At 52.9% G+C, this 17756-nt stretch overlaps 1 protein-coding gene across 2 annotated transcripts in view; it reads left to right on the top strand.

The window, feature by feature from the left end:
* Window positions 1–17306, top strand: part of SLC5A9 (solute carrier family 5 member 9) — a 29238-nt gene extending 11932 nt beyond the window's left edge. The window contains exons 6-15 of one of the 2 annotated variants that reach the window (XM_047727870.1): window positions 1216–1321; window positions 1855–1935; window positions 2216–2421; window positions 2601–2736; window positions 3210–3317; window positions 5439–5589; window positions 6940–7108; window positions 8576–8791; window positions 11336–11495; window positions 14891–17306. In XM_047727870.1, coding sequence (XP_047583826.1) covers window positions 1216–1321; window positions 1855–1935; window positions 2216–2421; window positions 2601–2736; window positions 3210–3317; window positions 5439–5589; window positions 6940–7108; window positions 8576–8791; window positions 11336–11495; window positions 14891–15099 — 1542 coding nt within the window. In that variant the 3' untranslated portion in view covers window positions 15100–17306. Of the gene's footprint in view, window positions 1–1215; window positions 1322–1854; window positions 1941–2215; window positions 2422–2600; window positions 2737–3209; window positions 3318–5438; window positions 5590–6939; window positions 7109–8575; window positions 8792–11335; window positions 11496–14890 lie in introns of both variants that reach the window. The other variant, XM_047727871.1, reaches the window with a different exon arrangement.
* The last annotated feature ends 450 nt before the right edge of the window (window positions 17307–17756 follow it).

Below are 17756 nucleotides of genomic sequence, written 5' to 3'. Positions count from 1 at the left end.
AGCACGTGTGCAAGAGCAGGGGGAGGGGCAGGGGGAGAAGGAGAAGCAGACTCCCCACTGAGCAGGGACCCTGATGCGGGGCTCGATCCCGAGACCCTGGGATCAAGACCTGAGCTGAAGGTAGATGCTTAACTGACTGACTGAGCTATGCAGCCGCCCGAAAATGCTGAGTTTGTGTCATGGCTTATTGTTGGATGTAGGGATGGATAGATGGATGGATGGATGGATGGACAGCTAATAGATTGGTAGAAGGAAGGAAGGGAGGAAGAAGGGATGAAACCACATACCTTCAATGCAAGTCCCCGCTCAGCAGTGGAGTGATCACAGATGAATAAGAAATGTCTGTTGTGTAAATGACAGTCCCTCTATTCAAAGACTCCATCATCTAGAGCTCATTCATTCATTTATCTTTCCGTTAAGTGATTCTCCATTTAGCACCATGCATTGATTACCTAGAATGTTACAGTAACAAAGGTCCTTATTCTTCCTTCCTTGACCTACACTCAGAAAACACACTTAGGGCAAATAGCTTGCCCACATCCACACAGAAGGTAGCTGTGGGGCTGGAACTAAAGTTTGGGTCCTGTGCTCCAGTCCAGGGGTCCTTGCACCCTGCCCTGTTGTAGGCCTGGGATGGGCTCGTTAAAGAGCCGTGCAGGGGGTCAGCAAGCAGGCACTGACAGGGACTGAGCTTGAAAATGAGCCCAAGTCCGCTCCTGCAGAGGATGCTCCAGAGTCCTCTAATAAACCTGAACACGGGGCGTGTCTGAAGTGCGGTCCTCCGCACCAGGCTCTTGCTCCTGCATGTCCGTGGGAGCCGGCCCCGCAGCTGCCTCTGCTCTGCTAGGGAGCAGGCGGTAGAGCCTCTGGGGGCCCGCTCTCCCTTCTCCAACCCCTGCTCCCCGCTTCACCTCCTCTGTCTTCACTTTATTCCTTCACCCCTGCCTTCTGGGCAAAGACTCTCCCATCAGCGCCCCAGATGACATTATTCCTGGTTCCAAAGTTGGATGTGGGGCTCCTCTGCTCGACACTCCCTATGGCCCCTCAGCGTCTGCAAGGTCAAGGCGGTCCTCCTCAGCACAGCACTCTAGGCTCACCCTCATCATGGGATGAGGGCTGCCAGCACTTGGTATCGCTGAGCAGGAGGCGACATACCCTGGTGGCTACAGCGAGGGCCTCAAGTGACCTGGACTCCTGGGTCCTGGCTTTCTGCAGACTGACATCTTCTCTGGAGCTCTCTTCATCCAGATGGCCTTGGGCTGGAACCTTTACCTCTCCACGGCGATGCTGCTGGTGGTGACGGCCATCTACACCATTGCTGGTAGGACCGAGGGCAGGTTGCATTGGGGTGCAGGCATCAGGAGCAGAGACCAAGAGATGGGGAGAGGTGGAGAGGGATACCTAGGGATGCAGCAGTGAGCAGGGGTGTGACTAGGGGATTGTCATTAGGACTGGAGTCATCAGGACCTGCTCTAGACAAAGCCACCAGCCTGCTTTGCCCTGTCTCCCCCAGGTCTGGGCACTTGGGACCCTAGCTTATGGCTAAGTCAGCCTGCAAAGCTGGGGAATTTCAGTGGAGTTGGGATGGATGGGAACTCCCAGCACAGCAGAGGAATAGCCCTGGGATATCAACAACAAGAACTAACTGAGGCACAGTGGCCACACTCAGGGCCTGCTGGGGAGAGAGAGAGCTAGACCAGAGTGCTTGTGGCTAGGACCAGCCAGTGGGGGGAAGGCAGACAGAGAGAATCCACCTGCTAAGAGGGCTTCTCAGTGTGGCCAAGCACAGGGCAAGCACCCAGAGAGGAACCCTCTGTTGGTGATGACTGATGAGCTCTCTCCTTGGGTCCACAGGGGGCCTCACGGCCGTGATCTACACAGATGCCTTGCAGACGGTGATCATGGTGGGGGGCGCCCTGGTCCTCATGTTTCTGGGTAAGGTAGAAACCTGAATACATCCCGCCCCCCCCCCGCCCCCCCGCCAATCATGTAGAAACTTCTTACTGATCTGTCTTGGGCTTTCATCTCCGTGGTTTGATTGGAACTTTCCAGAGCACAGAGCCTTATTCCACCACCACCCCCGCACTGGGTTCCAAATGAGCGAAGTCCTCCCCGATTCCCAAGTCCCACATGGGACTAGAAGCTAGGGTAGGGGCATGGGACAGGCCCAGTGGGGTCTCAGGGCCGTGTCACTTCCTGTGTTCTCTCTCCACAGGCTTTCAGGAGGTAGGCTGGTACCCAGGCCTGGAGCAGCGCTATAGACAGGCCATCCCTAATGCCACAGTCCCCAATACCACCTGCCATCTCCCCCGGTCTGATGCCTTCCACATGCTCCGGGACCCTGTGAATGGGGACATCCCTTGGCCTGGCCTCATTTTCGGGCTTACAGTGCTGGCCACGTGGTGCTGGTGCACGGACCAGGTGATGCCCCGGCTAGGCTTGGCCCAGCCCATCACAGCCTGGGGTGGTTCCCTGTGGGAAAACCATGCGTCTAGAAGCAGAGAGGGTCGGGCCTTGTTCCCGGACCACCTCAGGGCTCACGTGTGCCTGAGCTGAGCCCTACCAAGCTGAGCAGCCTGCCGCTGCCCCTCCCTTTTCAGGTCATCGTGCAGAGGTCTCTCTCTGCCAAGAATCTGTCCCATGCCAAGGGGGGCTCTGTGCTGGGGGGTTACCTGAAGATCCTGCCCATGTTCTTCATTGTCATGCCTGGCATGATCAGCCGGGCCCTGTACCCAGGTAGGAGCTGGACGGTGTTGCACTGAGGGTGGGGTGGGGTGGGGGAGGTGGGGGGGCCCACCTGTTACTTCTATTAAGAATACATCATGTGTCAGGCTTTGTGGGCCAAACATACAGTAAGTGTTTCAGAAGAAGACATTTGAATCTGAATGTCATTTTAAAATCCTACTTTCCCTTTATAAGGGAAAGACCAATGAAGGCATTCTTGGTGCCTTCTAAGGATTTTTGCCTTTTAAGCAAGATATAAGGCCTCAAACCCACAGGAGTCTGTCAGGCTTTTCAGGGTAGAATGTGGTCAAGAGATTTCCTGGAGATGGCTAGATTGTGGTACCCAGACATCAGCCTGCCCCTTGACCCTCTGGCTCCTACAAGAGATGCTGGTTCCCTCCAGAGTCAGCAGGAAAAGGTTTCCTGTAGTTTCTTCCCATTGGAAAGCAAATATTGGGCTCTAATGGCCATCACTTCTTTTATAGATGAGGTGGGCTGTGTAGATCCTGATGTTTGCCAAAGAATCTGCGGAGCTCGAGTGGGCTGCTCTAACATTGCCTACCCTAAGCTGGTCATAGCCCTCATGCCTGTTGGTGAGTCTTGCCTCCCCCACGCCGCCCCTCACGCCCATCCCCCAGCTTCCTCCAATCCCTGCTGCCCAGGAGGGGTGGCCTTAAGAATAGACATGGATGGGAATAGGGGATAAAACCTCACCTCCACACCTCCTTCCCCCAACACACACACACACACACACACACACACACACACACACACACACACACACAGTTTTCATGAGCGTCTATACACCCAGTCTGGGTCTAATCCTGGAGATGCAGGGATGAAAGGCCCGCCCCTGTGCTTGGGGTTTATGCCATCCCCAGGACACCTGGGCTCGCTGAGGATACAATGCTGCGTCACCAGTGTGGGGACACAGTATGGCTGAGGGATCCCTAAGGAGGCACCTGACCCAGCCTGGGGGAACCTCAGAGGTTTCCCAGAGGAGAGGATATGGAGCTGAATCCCGAGGAACATTTTAAGCAGACAAAGCCAGATGCAGGTAGGAAATGTCATTGGGGAAGGAGGGACTGCATGTGCTGAGGCTGAGGGCTGACAGAGCAGGAAGTCTGAAGTGGCCTCTCGGCCTCTTGGGGCTTACCTGCAGGGGGAATGGGCTGCCGGGGCAGAGAGGAGGTCGTGCCCCCTCACTGTGGAGCAGAGCATTTCCTCTGGGTTTTAGGCCAGAGCACATGAGGGGATTCGAACTTCAGAAGGAGCAGTCTGAGGGAGAGCTTAGCTTCGGGGAGGCAGAGGGAAGGTTAACAGGGGTTTGTGGTGGCCCAGCCGAGGGTGCCGATGGCCTGGGCCAGGTCAGTGGTTTTGGGGTGGACAGAAGGGATTTAAAGATCTTTGTGAGGTACAGGTGGCAGGATTTGGTGACTGATTACATTCGAGGGATGAGAGAGACAGAGGCATCCAGAGAGGGCTCCCAGGTCCTGGGCTTACGATGATATTGAGAGTAGGGATATAGGCAAAAGCCAGGTTTGTAAGGGAAGTGCTCGAGCTGAGCTCTCCCTTCTCCCGTAGAAAAAGAAATGAATCAAAGAAACAGTAGAGATGGTAGGAGGCCCGGCTGGGACTGGCCGTCCACAGGGAGGCTGATCGAGGGAGGGGGCTTGGGAGGGCAGCAGAGGAGGGGGTCTAGGATAACGGAGTGTCTGCTGTGGAGATTGGAGTTTGCTACCAAAGGAAGCAACAGAAGGCCCCAGAAGAAGGTGCTGGCCTGGGTTTGTTTGGAACTCCTTAACTCTTACAGGGAGACCGCTAGGAGGTGGTTAAATGTTTGGACTGGGAGGAAAGAGGGCCGAGGTTGGGCTGATGGAAAGTGGTCTCCCCAGGGAGACGACTTGTTCCTAGAAGCTTGATCATTAGAGTCATAGAGACCGCAGAGATCAGTGGGTTCTACCCTCTCCTGCAACCGGGGGGAGAATAGGTCCAGAAAGGAAGGAACTCATTCAAAGATCACACAGCTAGTTACTTGCAGAACCAGGAAACAAATCCAGGCCTTCTGCCTCCCAGGGTAGGGCCTTAACCCAACACCACTGTGTCCATGAAAAGGCACACAGACAGAAAACACTCCATTCTTTTTTCTTTTCTTTTTTTTTAATTTTTAAAAAAGATTTTATTTATTTATTTGACAGAGAGAGACACAGTGAGTGAGGGAACATAAGCAGAGGGGAGTGGGAGAGGGAGAAACAGGCTTCCCGCCAAGCAGGGAGCCGGATGCGGGGCTCTATCCCAGGACCCTGGGATCATGACCTGAGCTGAAGGCAGGTGCTCAATGACTGAGCCACCCAGGCACCCTAAAAACACTCCATTCTTAACAGGCACCCTCCTCCCCAGCAGGGGCCAGTAACCCAGTGTCTACAAACTTTGAAACCCAGACCAAGGAGTCACCCAGTCCCACTACTCTCGGTGATGCAGCTGAGGAGTTTGGGGGCAGGTTACTTGCTCAAGGCCGCAGAGCAAGGCAGAGGCAGCGCTTACCCAGAAGCTGGCCTCCACGGCTCTTGGATTCCTCACCCCCCAGATGGGAACCTCCTGAAAGCCATCACCACCCCAAACCCCTGGCTCTGCTGGACCCTGTAGGCTCCATGGCTCCCGGCAGAGCTGGCCCTCACCAGCTGGCTGCTCACGGACACCTTGCCTCTCCCCAGGTCTACGGGGCCTGATGATCGCCGTGATCCTGGCTGCCCTCATGAGCTCACTCACCTCCATCTTCAATAGCAGCAGCACCTTGTTTGCCATTGACGTGTGGCTGCGCCTCCGAAGGAGGGCCACCGAGCAGGAGCTGATGGTGGTGGGCAGGTGCGCTGGCCCCTCTTCTGGAGCACCCCCTCCCTGCAGGCAGGACCCCTCTCCCCTCGCCTCCCTGCCCTGGGCTGCCCTGGGGGGCGCGGGCAGGGGCGCGGCCGGGTCTGGGTCCCGGGACTGGCAGTTGGAGGACCTGGTTCTAGCTCCAGCTTCCTGCATGACCTCACGTAAGTCCCTCCCCAGCTCTGGACATTTCTCTGCTTCCAGAATAAGGAGAAAAAAAACTCTTCCCTGTCTGTTCACCTTTCTCTTTCTCTGATGACCGAGTAAGTGAGAGAAGCTGACAAAGCATTTAAGAAAGGGAAGGTGAACTGTAGGGGGTCAGGAGTAGTTAGCAAGCAGCTCACCCCCAGGAGCTCTAGAATAGCTCCGGCCATTATCCCAGGAAGACGGAAAGCCTGTTGTTAAATTTACTCCATCAGACTCACCCTGAGCGTTCCCCTTGCATCACACCTTGTGCTGGGGACACCGGGGCGACGTGCACTGGTCTGACTGCGCTGAGGGCTGAGCGTGGTAGCAGGAGCACAGGTAATGCAGCGTGGGCTGCCGCAGCCAGGAAGTTGACAGGATGGCTGTCTCCAGTGGACGCAGAGCCTTGAACAACAAGTGGGAGAACTTGAACTTTATCTCGTTGGTTTCGATGTTGTGCTTTTCAAAGTATCATTTGGTGGCTTGTTTTCTTTTCCTCCCTAGGCTTGTAGTTTACACAGGGTTAAGGGGCACTTTCTGGACTCTTCGCTTCATAAATTAAGGCTCCCTGACTCAGGTTTCTGGATGAACACGTTTATTCTTTCCGTTTGGAAGATGGTACTTGGCTTTCGATAACTTACCCTCTTCCATCTCTGTGCCTTCGCACCCACTGTTCCTTTGCACCCACTGTTCCTTCCATCAGGATGGCTCCGGTCTACAGCTGCCTAAGGGGGTGATGTGTGTAGGGCCTGAACATTTAAGGATCTGCGAGGGGAGGGGCTCCAGTGGGGCCTGAGGCGGGAAATGTGGGAGGGAAGGGAGAGGAAAGAACGATGCTCAGAGACATTTCGGAAGACCCTTCCTTCCTTCTACTGAGGTGGTTTCGCACCTTTTATTTCATCCATCTGTAGGGTTCGTGCGCCATCTCCTGGCCATTTGCATTATTGCACCCAAGAAAAATTTTCAACTCGTGCATGCAAAATTGTTAAGAGAGTGCTTTAGGGTACTTGGGCCTGAGCCAGGATCAGTTGAGGTGAAGTCAGGAGGAGAAGGTGGAGTCCCCGCTCTGAGATAAATACCAGTGTAATGGAGTGACGGGTTAGAGCTGGAGGAGCCCAAAGAAGGGAAAAGTCTAACCCTGTGCCCTCCCTGCAGAGTGTTCGTGGTGTTCCTGGTTGTCATCAGCATCCTCTGGATCCCCATCATTCAGAGTTCCAACAGCGGGCAGCTCTTCGACTACATCCAGTCTGTCACCAGCTACCTGGCCCCGCCTATCACCGCCGTCTTCCTGTTGGCCATTTTCTGCAAGAGAGTCACAGAGCCTGTGAGTGCAGCAGGGCCCCTGTCTCTCCCTGCACACCAGAGGGCGGGGAGGTCCGGGCTGTCCGTAGCCTGGGGTCTCTTTGGGACATAATAAACATACCGACTGCCTCCTTCAGGCTTCCATCTCCCCATCCATAACATCGGGTTTTGATTCATTCATTCACTCGATAAACCTTCATCGATCCTATTATGGAGGCTTCTGGATGTGATGGTTTACAAGGTTCATGTAGGTCCACCATCTCTGGGCCAGGTGAGAGGAAAGATGATTCAATAGGGAATAACCATAAGGTCTAGTGGCTGCTGTGAGAGTGGAGGTTGGGAGCACCTAACCTATGGGATGCCTGGGAGGGGGCCAGGGAAGACTTCCTGGATGAAGGACCTCTGAGCCTAGACTGAAGAATGAATGGGGAGGAGAAAAATGTTTCCGACACGTGGAAGAGTATGTGCGAAAGGCCAGGACAGATGGGAGGCTCTCTGGGGTCTGTTACCTCTCTAACCCCATAAGGTTCTGTATGTAGGCAAATACCAGCCACAAATGACCCTGCAGGTGCATCACTGATGAAGCTGCTGCAGGTTGATGGGCTGGGAGGAGCTAGAGGGACCAGGACGGTTACCTTGGTTACTTCCCAGGAGAGCCGAGAAAAAGAGGGGCCCGATTGTGCGGGCTGTGCTTTGGGGGCTAAAGGATGTCATGGACACGGTTCCGCATGAGCCACAGGAGAGCTCAACGTCATTGCAAAGGACACCCCAGAAGCTCCTCTCCCTGGGCAGGGGATGGGGGGGGGCAGGTACCCAGGCCACGTGTTGACTGTTTCCAGAACTTTAACCTCCCTGCTGATAACCAGGTTCACAGCAGGTCTTGGCTGAATTCTGGGTGTTTCTGTTTGTTCCAGAATTCTTGCTGTCAGGATCGGCACCTTGTTTTTAAAATATGAGCCTTCTGACCCTCACATATGGGGAAAAGGTGTAGGTTTGGGTCAAGTGGTGTTATAAACAAGGAACGAGATTTTCTTTCTTTCCTCTTTCTTTCTTTGTTTTTTTTTTGTTTCTTTCTTTGTTTCTTTCTTCCTTGGTAAAAAGAAGAGCTCTATTCTGATTATTTATTTATTGTAACAGAAAATCAGGATGGGAGATCCTGGTTTTCCCTACTTATTACAAAAGCATATCCCATTCTAGCTGAAGAGCAAGCATCTATACTTACTATATACTAATTTCTCCTATCATTGCGCATGAGAAAACTCTAAGCCAGTGAGGCTGTCTCACCCGTTCAGTCATCTGGAATGGAACCAGGATCCAAATCCTTGTCTGGCTGACTCTGGAGACTGTGTCCTGCTCAGGGCACCACTCTGCCTGCTTTTAAGTTCAGCAAAGGCTCAGCATTACGGGGCAGCTCACTGAGGTGGGCCCGCAAACAGTGTAACAGACCTGAGCTTGCCAGGGCCCCTCCATGTCTGCCCTCTCTCCCTAGGGAGCCTTCTGGGGCCTCATGTTCGGCCTGGCTGTGGGGCTTGTGCGCATGATCCTGGAGTTCTCCTACCCAGCACCAGCCTGTGGGGAGGTGGACCGGAGGCCGGCCGTGTTGAAGGACTTCCACTACCTCTACTTTGCCCTCCTGCTCTGTGGGCTCACTGCCATCGTCATCGTCGCTATTAGCCTCTGTACCAGCCCCATCCCTGAGGAAAAGGCAAGTGGAGCTCTGGTACTGGGGCCCCTCAAAATGCTGTCCCTTCCCCTCTGGGGCCTGGGATTCTAGCACTGAGCTTCATTCCAGTGGCTCAACTCCTCTGTGGCCATACACACGTTCTTGGGAGAGGAGCTCACTGGATTATTCAATCCCAGGTGAAAAGTAATTTATTCAATTGAAAAATTACTCAGTGAACTTGTCCTATGCGCCAGGCACTGTGTTAGGGTTACAAAGACGAATTGTCCCTGCCACCGATTGTCTGGGACAGACACCAACGCCGACAGTTATACTACCAGGAGAAAATGTGGGAAGGCGCCCAGCATAGGAGGGGTGGTCACCCCTGGGGGGTGGCAGAGGGCTCCCCGACAAGGTCACTTTGAGCTGGCCCTAGAAGAAGGAGTAGGGATTCATTGGTCAGTGAAGGAACAGGTAGATAAGAAAAGACAGAGTCTCCCAGAGCCCAGAGCCAGTGCCCCACTCTCCTGTGCTGACAGATTTCCCAGTCCTCAGTCTTTTGAAACCTTTCATCTTTACCTTATGGGCGCAGCCATGACACAGCACTGCCATCTGTGTGGCTTCCACAACCAAAGTTTATTTTCTCACAGTTCTGGAAGCAAGAAGTCTAAGATCAAGGTGTTGACAGAGTTCTTTCCTCTGAGACCGCCCCCCTCCTTGGCTTGCAGATGTCTGCCTTTGCCTCTGTGTCCTCACCCTGTCCATCCCCTGTGTGTCTGTGTTCCAATCCCCTCTTCTTATAAGGATACCAGCCCTATTGGATTGGGGTCACTCTGATGTCCTCATTTAACCGAAATTATCACTTTAAAGGCCTTATCACCACAAGCAGTCACATTCTGGTGTATTGGGGGTTAGGACTTTAACATATGAATGGGGGGCTATAGAATTCAGTGGATAACAGAACGGGTGCCAGAAACTAGTCCCAGAACTTCAGGAGGAAGGCATTACCTGTATGGTGCTGGAGAGTTTGCAAAATGACTTTATACCTTTGACATCACTAATTCCTACAAACAAAGGAGTCCAGACAGGCCAGTTTCTCTGGTGGCTTATTCCAGAAGTGGTTTCTCCCCACGCTTTCTTCAGCTTCTCCATTGCTTACTGCTTCACTCCCACACGGAAGAACCTCTCACTTGAAATCTCCTCCCCAGCCCCGTTCCTCCCTCCCACTCTGCTCCCCAACAGCAGACTTTGCAGGGTGATCACTGGCAGCCTCCACTTCCCACCTGTTGTCTCCTCATCCAGTCCGGCTGGTGTCCCACCTTCCCACAGAAACTGCTGTCACCAAGACCCCAGTTACCGTCTTGATGCTAGAAATGAATGATCATATCTGCATCTTCGTCGCCAGTGAGTTCTGAGAACCAGCCACCACACACCACGTCCTGCTTACATCCCCGACACACTCCCTTCCAACCCTCTGCTCGCTCTTCTGAAGCCTTCCTCATGGCCTTCAATATCAGTGTCCCTTAGGGACCCACCTATGGCCTCTAACCCTTCTCACCCACACTGTCCCTGAGCTGATTTATCCTCTACAGGAAGATGAAACTCCATTCTCTCCCTCTTGCCCAAGATTCAAACCCAAATCCAGCTTTAAAGAGACACCGCCCATGCACTGCTAATGGCACACCGTGGAAGTATGAAGTCACGCTTACTGAGCGGTCCTTATAAGCAGAGAAGCAGCCTGGGCTCTCCTGAGACCGTACAGACACATAGCTGGGCGCGCTGGAGGAAAGGGTCCTAGAGGACAGCCGCTCCTCTGGCGTGCTGGACGTGTCTGTAGGAATTTGGTGACAGGGGAGGGACAGTTGGTCCACTCTGTAACCAAGAGCTGCTGGGCCAGGAAAACAGCTTTTTGGAAAGGAGATGGTATAGAGCTCAGATAGTCCTGGTTGGGCCAACCCGTATCAGCTAGAGAACTTGCTGGGTTTCCTGCTGTGCCGCCAAAAAGGGAGAAGAGAGAAAGCCATCAGGGCTGTACAGGGAATGCAGGCTTGGTGCTCCTTACCCAGACAATCTCTGCTCTGTGGCAGCAGGCCCCACGGGCACTCTGTAGGCAAAGTCTCCGAGCTCTTCCGGTGCCCCAGCTGATGGTCCAAGGCGGGAACCTGAGAGCCATGTTCACTGCTTCCTTGCACGAACACTGCCCCCAATGCTCTGTATTTCTTATTCTGCTGTTCTAGCAGCCTCCAGCCTGGATCCCTTCAGTTCACTCCAAGAGAGCTTTCTAAATCCCGCAGCTCAGAGTCTCGTCTCTTTGTCTAAAGTCTGCAGGGACTCTCCATCGCCTATGAGTTTCTTTTTAAGAGTATCAACTCCACAACCTGATCTTGGAAGCCTTCTGTCATGGGGCGCCTGCCTCTCTGTTCAGCTTCTCTCCTCCCAGTCTATGAGTGGGGAGCCTAGAGCAGGTGCTCAGAGGGGCGCAGCTCGTCAAAGGAAAGGGCATTCGGGCTGAGAGCCAGGCCTCCTGACTCAGCCTTGTGCCTGTTCCTCACGCTCAGCCGAGTCAAACAGTATTTTCTTTCCCTCCAGCTTGCTCGCCTGACATGGTGGACACGGAACGGTCCCCACCCTGAGCTGGAGAAGGAAGCCCCAGAGGGCACGCTGGGAACATTGGAGATGCCATCTGGGGTGAGCCCTCCAGGAGATGGAGGGACAGAGAGCTCCAGCCAGGGCCGGGACCAGCATGGAGGTAGGCTGGGGCCACGCTGGGAGCACACATCACACAGGAGTAATGGGGATGCCGTGTCATGGGGCCCCAGAGACCCTCCTTTGGGGATGGGATCTCGGATGCCAAAAAAAGAAAATGACTGTTCCTCCCTTCCCACATGGCTACTAAACTATTAGAGAAATAAGACAAAAAGGGCAGGCAGATAGGAGTCAAAATATAAGTATATACATACTTATAAGTATATAGAAGTAGAAAGATTTTGTTTATAAGTAGAAAGTAGAATATAAGTAGATAATTATATAATTAGTATAAGTATAAATATAAGTAGAAAGTAGATTATATATAAGTAGAAATATATTATATTTAAGTATATATATAAGTAGAAAGATTTTGTTTATATCCGTGGGGAGGTGCATTTCCTTATGGTGAAGCCCAGCGTCAGACAGAGATGCCCATCAGCTCCTACCCCTGTGAGCCCTGCATTGACAAGAAGGAGGAGGGAGGGACACAGCCAAGTGTGCCCCCTTTATGTTTCCCAAATCTACCAGCAGGGAGGTCCCCTCACCTCTCCTGGGCTGAATGAGTCTAAGGGCAGAGAAATCAAAGGGTGTTACACTAACTGAGTTCCCTCCAGATGGAAGGAAACATGAGGCACATCAAAGAAACTTACTTCCTACAGGGCTTAACCATTCTGCCTAGAGTCACCCAGACACATGGCAACCCTGGGTTCGTACTGTTCTGTCCCTCTTCACAAGGTTCCTCTAGAACAACAACCATTCCTATGGGTATCGTCCTCGAGCTGCTGATGGGCCATATACTTTTGGCCTCCTAGAGGTCCTTAAATGTGTTCAAATAGTCCCTTAGTGAGATGTACTCTAAGGCCACACAGTGTCTGCAGTTGAAAATCGGCATAAGACTTAATGTTACTGCTTTAGACATGACACAACTGTAACCTTCCCACAGTGTGATTAAATAACTACATTAGAATAGTCTGATATAATGACCTTATAGAGATCTCCTAAATTATAAAATTCCTAAGGAAAGATTACAGTCAAAAAAGTTAAATCAGGTGGCAAGCAAAGCCCCACATCAATTTCTCTTGCCCTCAGGAATTAATAATTTAATGATTTTTAAGTCCTAAATTTACTTCCTGCCTCAGTTAGAGGGAACTCCAGCACCTGGGTGGAGTTGGGGTGCCTTGGTCAGCAGCCTTCTTCCGTTGGATTGGTTGGGGCTCCCTCTGGGCCTCCACAGTGTCTTAGTCCCATTCCCAGCCTCTGGGAACTTCTAATAAGTCGTGTTACGGGTGACATCATCAAAGTGCCAGCTGGTAGACCTGAACTTCCAGCAGCAGCATGCCGCTCGGGTCCCTCGTCTTTGCCAGGTTCGGGGGGGCCTGTGCTCCCCTAGGCCTAAGAAATTGCCCACCTGTCTTGACTCCCTCCCCTTTGCTTAAGGCCCTGCTAGAGAAGCAGCCAGGGGCCTGGAGTCAATGACATCATAAGCTCCAGCATCCCACCAAGAGCCAACATTTTCATCTTCTTGCCCAAGCTGTGACAATTAAACGCCAGCAGTCCACTCTAAAAACATATGCTTAATGGAGAATGTAACCCTTTACAAACTTCCAAGGGCAAAACCCATATGGGCTGACTTCAGAAAGCCCCACCAATGCTCAAAGTCAACACTCCCACCCTGCCCTCTGTCTAATCAGTTGTCCCATTAGTTTCAGTGTGTTTTGCTTTGCACAATGTAACCCTTTGTCTCTTTTTCACATTTTGTGGTCTGTGCACCAGATGGGGTCTCAAAAATGTTTCTCCCCCCATCACGGCAAGAACCTGGTCTAGGTTCCTATAAAGTGTATGGCAGGGAGGAAGCAGAGGCCCTTCTAGGAGGTGGATCCAAGAGAAGAGAGTGACGGAAGAAGCTGGGAAGGTAGCTTTAGCAGGAGGAGGAAGGGCAGCATTCGCGCTGTCCCGGTGGAACCCCGGCATGAGACAGACGGACGCCATCATCGAGGCTTTCCCTGGCTGTCCCTGTGGTCCAGCGCAGAATCTGTCCCCAGAAAAGCAGAGAAATGCCAGCCCCGTGTGGGGGGCTTGCTCCCCAAAACGATGAAGGAGGCACTTCCCACTCCTAGAAGGCAACCCCTGGAATCCCCCTCTCGAAAGGCCCACAGGCAGAGGAAGCCTCATCTGTGTTGTCCTCGAGTTAGACAGTGACATGGCAGTGTAATTTTGTGTCCTAAAAAAAGAAAGATGAAAAAAAATATTAAGGACAGCAGAATAGGTCAGAAAGAAGTGTACGCACACTCACATGTACGAGGTCATGGCTCACCAACAACCACCTCGTGACTTCTGAGCCTTGGAGCTGGCATGATGCCCTGTGCATCACCGGCCTCTGAAGGCGGCCCTGAGAGTCAGAAGAGAGTTCTTGAATGGGCTTGTAAAATGCTACAACCCAGGACTGTTGGAATGCCACACGCCTGGTATTGCTTAGTGTCGCCTTAAGCAGGTGACCTTAAGCAGGTCCCCTCCTTTCTCTGAGCCTGTGTCCTCCTGGATACAAGGTAGGAGCGAAACCAGATGGTCTCTTGATGGGACCAGAGACTCTGTAGTCACACTGAGCTTACCAGGTACCAAGTTCCAAGGTCATTAAGATCATAAAGCATTTCCTGTGGGTTCTGTCCGACCTCGATGAAATATTAATTTTAATATGTCATCTGCTAATGCAAAAAAAAAAAAAACCTTTAAAAATACTTACTTAATTACTTCCTTTAAACTTAGTTTTTAAAGAACTGCGCTACCCTTTAACCTCAAAGCAGCCCCAATTCGGGTGCTGGGGAGTCAGGTCCACACTGGCTCAGTCTCACGTGTGTTTGGAACCGTAGCCAGCTGAACCTCTCCCTGCTGCTCCAGCAAGGCTCACTTTTCAAAATGCTAGCAAATGTCCGTTCTCATTTGATGCTCAAAGCAACCTGGAGAAGACCCGAGCATCGCAGTTAACCTAACAGAGAGAAGCTGCAGCTCGGAGAATCCGGTGGGTGGTTAGCACAGGACCTCAGGCAGGCCATCCCAGAGTGGGAACGTGGCTCCCAGCTGTCCTGGAAGAGATCATGCCCTACTCCGTCCTCATGCTCTGAATTGGGATGAACCCCATTATCCTCACCGCGTCCCCCTACTTGCATCACTGAGAAGCTCTGCTGGAGGACTGGACGCTGGGGTCAGAGCTCTGTCCCAGTCTCAGCTGGGCACCCAGTCTGTAGGTTCCCAGCAAAGCCCCTGCCCCTCTTTCTGTGCGCCCCCCTTCTGTGTCTCACCACTTCCCCTTCCCTTCCCCCTTCTCTCTCCCTGCTTGCCACCTGGCCTCACCTCCCCTTCTGCTTCCCTTGCCCCCCCCCACCCGGCTGTGGTCCCCAGCCCGGTGCAGGCGGTGGGGCCGGCTGTTGTGGGACTGGTTCTGCGGGCTGGCCGGCAGCCCCGAGCCCGCACGGAGCCCTGAGGAGATGGCCGCGCGCCAGCGGGAGCTGACCAGCATCGCCGAGGAGCCGCTCTGGAGAACCGTCTGCGACGTCAATGCCATCCTGCTCCTGGCCCTCAACATCTTCCTCTGGGGCTATTTTGCCTGACTCCGCAGACCTGGCTTCAGTGGAGACCGAGTAAACTGGACCGGAGCCTGGCCGGTCTGTCTTGCTGTGGAAACCAGGGACCATGGAGGCTGAGCCGGCAGAAGCCCCTGCCCCAGACTGTACACCGGCCACATGGAGAAAGGGAGACCAGAGAGGGCTCTGGGTTTGCTCAGGGCCACACAGCAGGACTCACACTGGGTCTTCTGACTCCAGCTCTTTTTCCATTTTACTGCCTATGTTCCTACCTCAGAAACACTGTTCCCACCCCCTGGGTGCTTCCTTTCGGGAGCTTTTACTGTACATGTGTGTTGAGGCTTAAACAAGTGGAAGATATAAGAAACGGGGTTGCAAGAACATTGCAAAAGTCCAAGTGCATCTTTGCTCACTGGCATCCCTTCCCTCTCCACGTCGTCCCCTACCTCCCTAGTTCCCAACCCCTAGTCATCTCTTTCCAGCAGGCACCTACTCAGGAGGGCCTTTACTTCCCCTGACAGACCCCAGGGAATGAGGGGCCAGGGCGGAATGGAAGTATGGTGACAGATGGTGTTTGGGCAGGGAGCTCTGGGGGGGTCTCTCCTTGGTGCTGCTCAAATTCTGCCCCTTCCCACCATCACTTCCAAACACTGCAGTCTCCATGGTCTTGAGGCATTTGAAGTCCAGTTGGAGAGACAGGACTTGTGAAGAACAGTAGCCATGCAGAGAGGCCGCATGGACAGCCTGCGAGCCACTGCCCTGGGCCCGTGCCCCTCTCTCCCTCTGCCTGCCAGGCATCCACCCAGCCTGGAAAATACCATGACCAGAACTATCTGACACCCACAACCAGGCCAGGATCCCTCTCCCACTCCCACCTTCTCTGGGCCTGCCTCTGTCACGTACCAATCACTGTCCTGTGATGTTTATCTCCCCAACTAGGTGGGATAGTCCAAGGGGCAAGGACCAAGAGCCAAGGACCACGTCCCAAGTGACTTTGTACCCAGAAAATAACAGTGTCCAGTAAATGGTGACTTAGTAATACACTAAGGTCCTGGAAGGTTCGCATGGTGGCTGGCTGGGTTGCATCCTGGGGAGCCAGCCTGCGGGGAGGAGCCTCCTTCAGCTGGAGTGTACACACCATGCCTCAGATGTCCGGAAAGAGAACCCAGTCCTGTCCCATTGCCAAGGACACAGTGAGAAGGTCCCTTCCTTTCTCTCTCGTGTCTAGGCTGCCCCTATTCTCATCTGATCCTCCTCAGTGCTGTCTCTGATCATTATACTAATCACTCACCACAACTGGCTACAAATAAAATTCTAGTCCTTTGAGGCTTAAACACAGCTGATTCTATGAACACCTCCTATTGGTGCTGCCTCTACATTTCTGTGACCTCTGACCTTTGACCTCATCATTGTCACCTCACCTGGCCATGCTTTTCCTTGCTGTTCCCCACTGACCTTTACTGGGAACTCAGCTTTCCCCCCTCATTTTCCCCAAAACCATTCCCTTGAAGCATTTGTGTGCCACCAAAAGTACTGAAGGTTTGGGGAAGGAAAGACTCTTAAACCTCAGAGGCACAATTTAAAATTAAGTATTGAACATCCCTGTTTTGAAAGCTTCCAGCAGCCTCTGAGGGTTCCCCACAGGCCTCTGAGTCTCTAACCTCCTGCTGTCTGCGCTGTGGTGCTCGCTCCCTCCCCTCTACAGACTCCGTCGTCCTGCAGGGCCTCCTCCGCAGCGTCCCCTCTCTTTGCAATGTGAGCCTGTCTGGGTCCAGACCTCTGTCCTCTGGCCCAGAGATGCGTGAGCATGCTATCAAAGGTAGTGGGTCCATGACAAAAGTGGCCACTCTCCTTCTCTACCTTCTTTGCCTAGTTGGCTCACCTTGGTGTAAAAATTCTGCCCATCCTAAGGAAAGTCCTAATTCCCAGCAATGACCTTATTACGGCCAGCTGCCTTCCAGAACAGCGAAGCCCTCAGCACCCAGCCTAGAGTCTCATGGTCCCCTGACTTTACCTTTGAAGAAAATGTCAGAGTGATCTCTTTGTAGAACGATTCCACGAATATTCATCCTACCTCACAGATTGTAAGCTCCCTCCCAAGTCACCATCAAGTGAAAGAATAAATTAATGACAGAAAGAGCATCCTCCGCAGAAGAAACCAAATGTTCAAAACACAGAGGTGGGGGGAAAACCATGACATAATCAGGAAACAAATAGTAGTTTAAAATGTCTGCACTGGTAAGGTCCCCACTGGCCTATCTGGCTTCTTTGCACAAGTGAGCAAAAAGTGCCTTTCCTTCTTGGTGTGTGTGACTCCTCGCCAGGGCTCACAGGTGGCTGCATTTCCGCCCCTATCTGCCCCCCTGGCCAGATCACGTGTGCAGGGCACCACCTGCACAAACACAGGAGGTAGCCCCGCTGTGCTGGGGAGTGGCGGGGGAGGTAAACAGGGGCTAGCTCATGCTAAGCCTGGAACTTCGTTACTTCTTTCCCGGATCACTGCATCAGCCTCTTGACCGTCACCCATCTCTGTGTTCAAGCTCTCCTCTTCCAATTCACCCTACCACCAGAGCAAGAATGATCTTTGTTAAATGTAAGTCTTGTGTTGCCTATCCGTGTCAGATTCTCTACAATGTTTCCTAGCCTCGCAGGACGCCTATGAAAACTGCCAGCAGTACCGTCAG

This window comes from Lutra lutra, chromosome 4, assembly GCF_902655055.1.
Source record: "Lutra lutra chromosome 4, mLutLut1.2, whole genome shotgun sequence".
NCBI lineage: Eukaryota > Metazoa > Chordata > Mammalia > Carnivora > Mustelidae > Lutra > Lutra lutra.
This window is presented reverse-complemented; position numbering and strand designations above follow the sequence as displayed.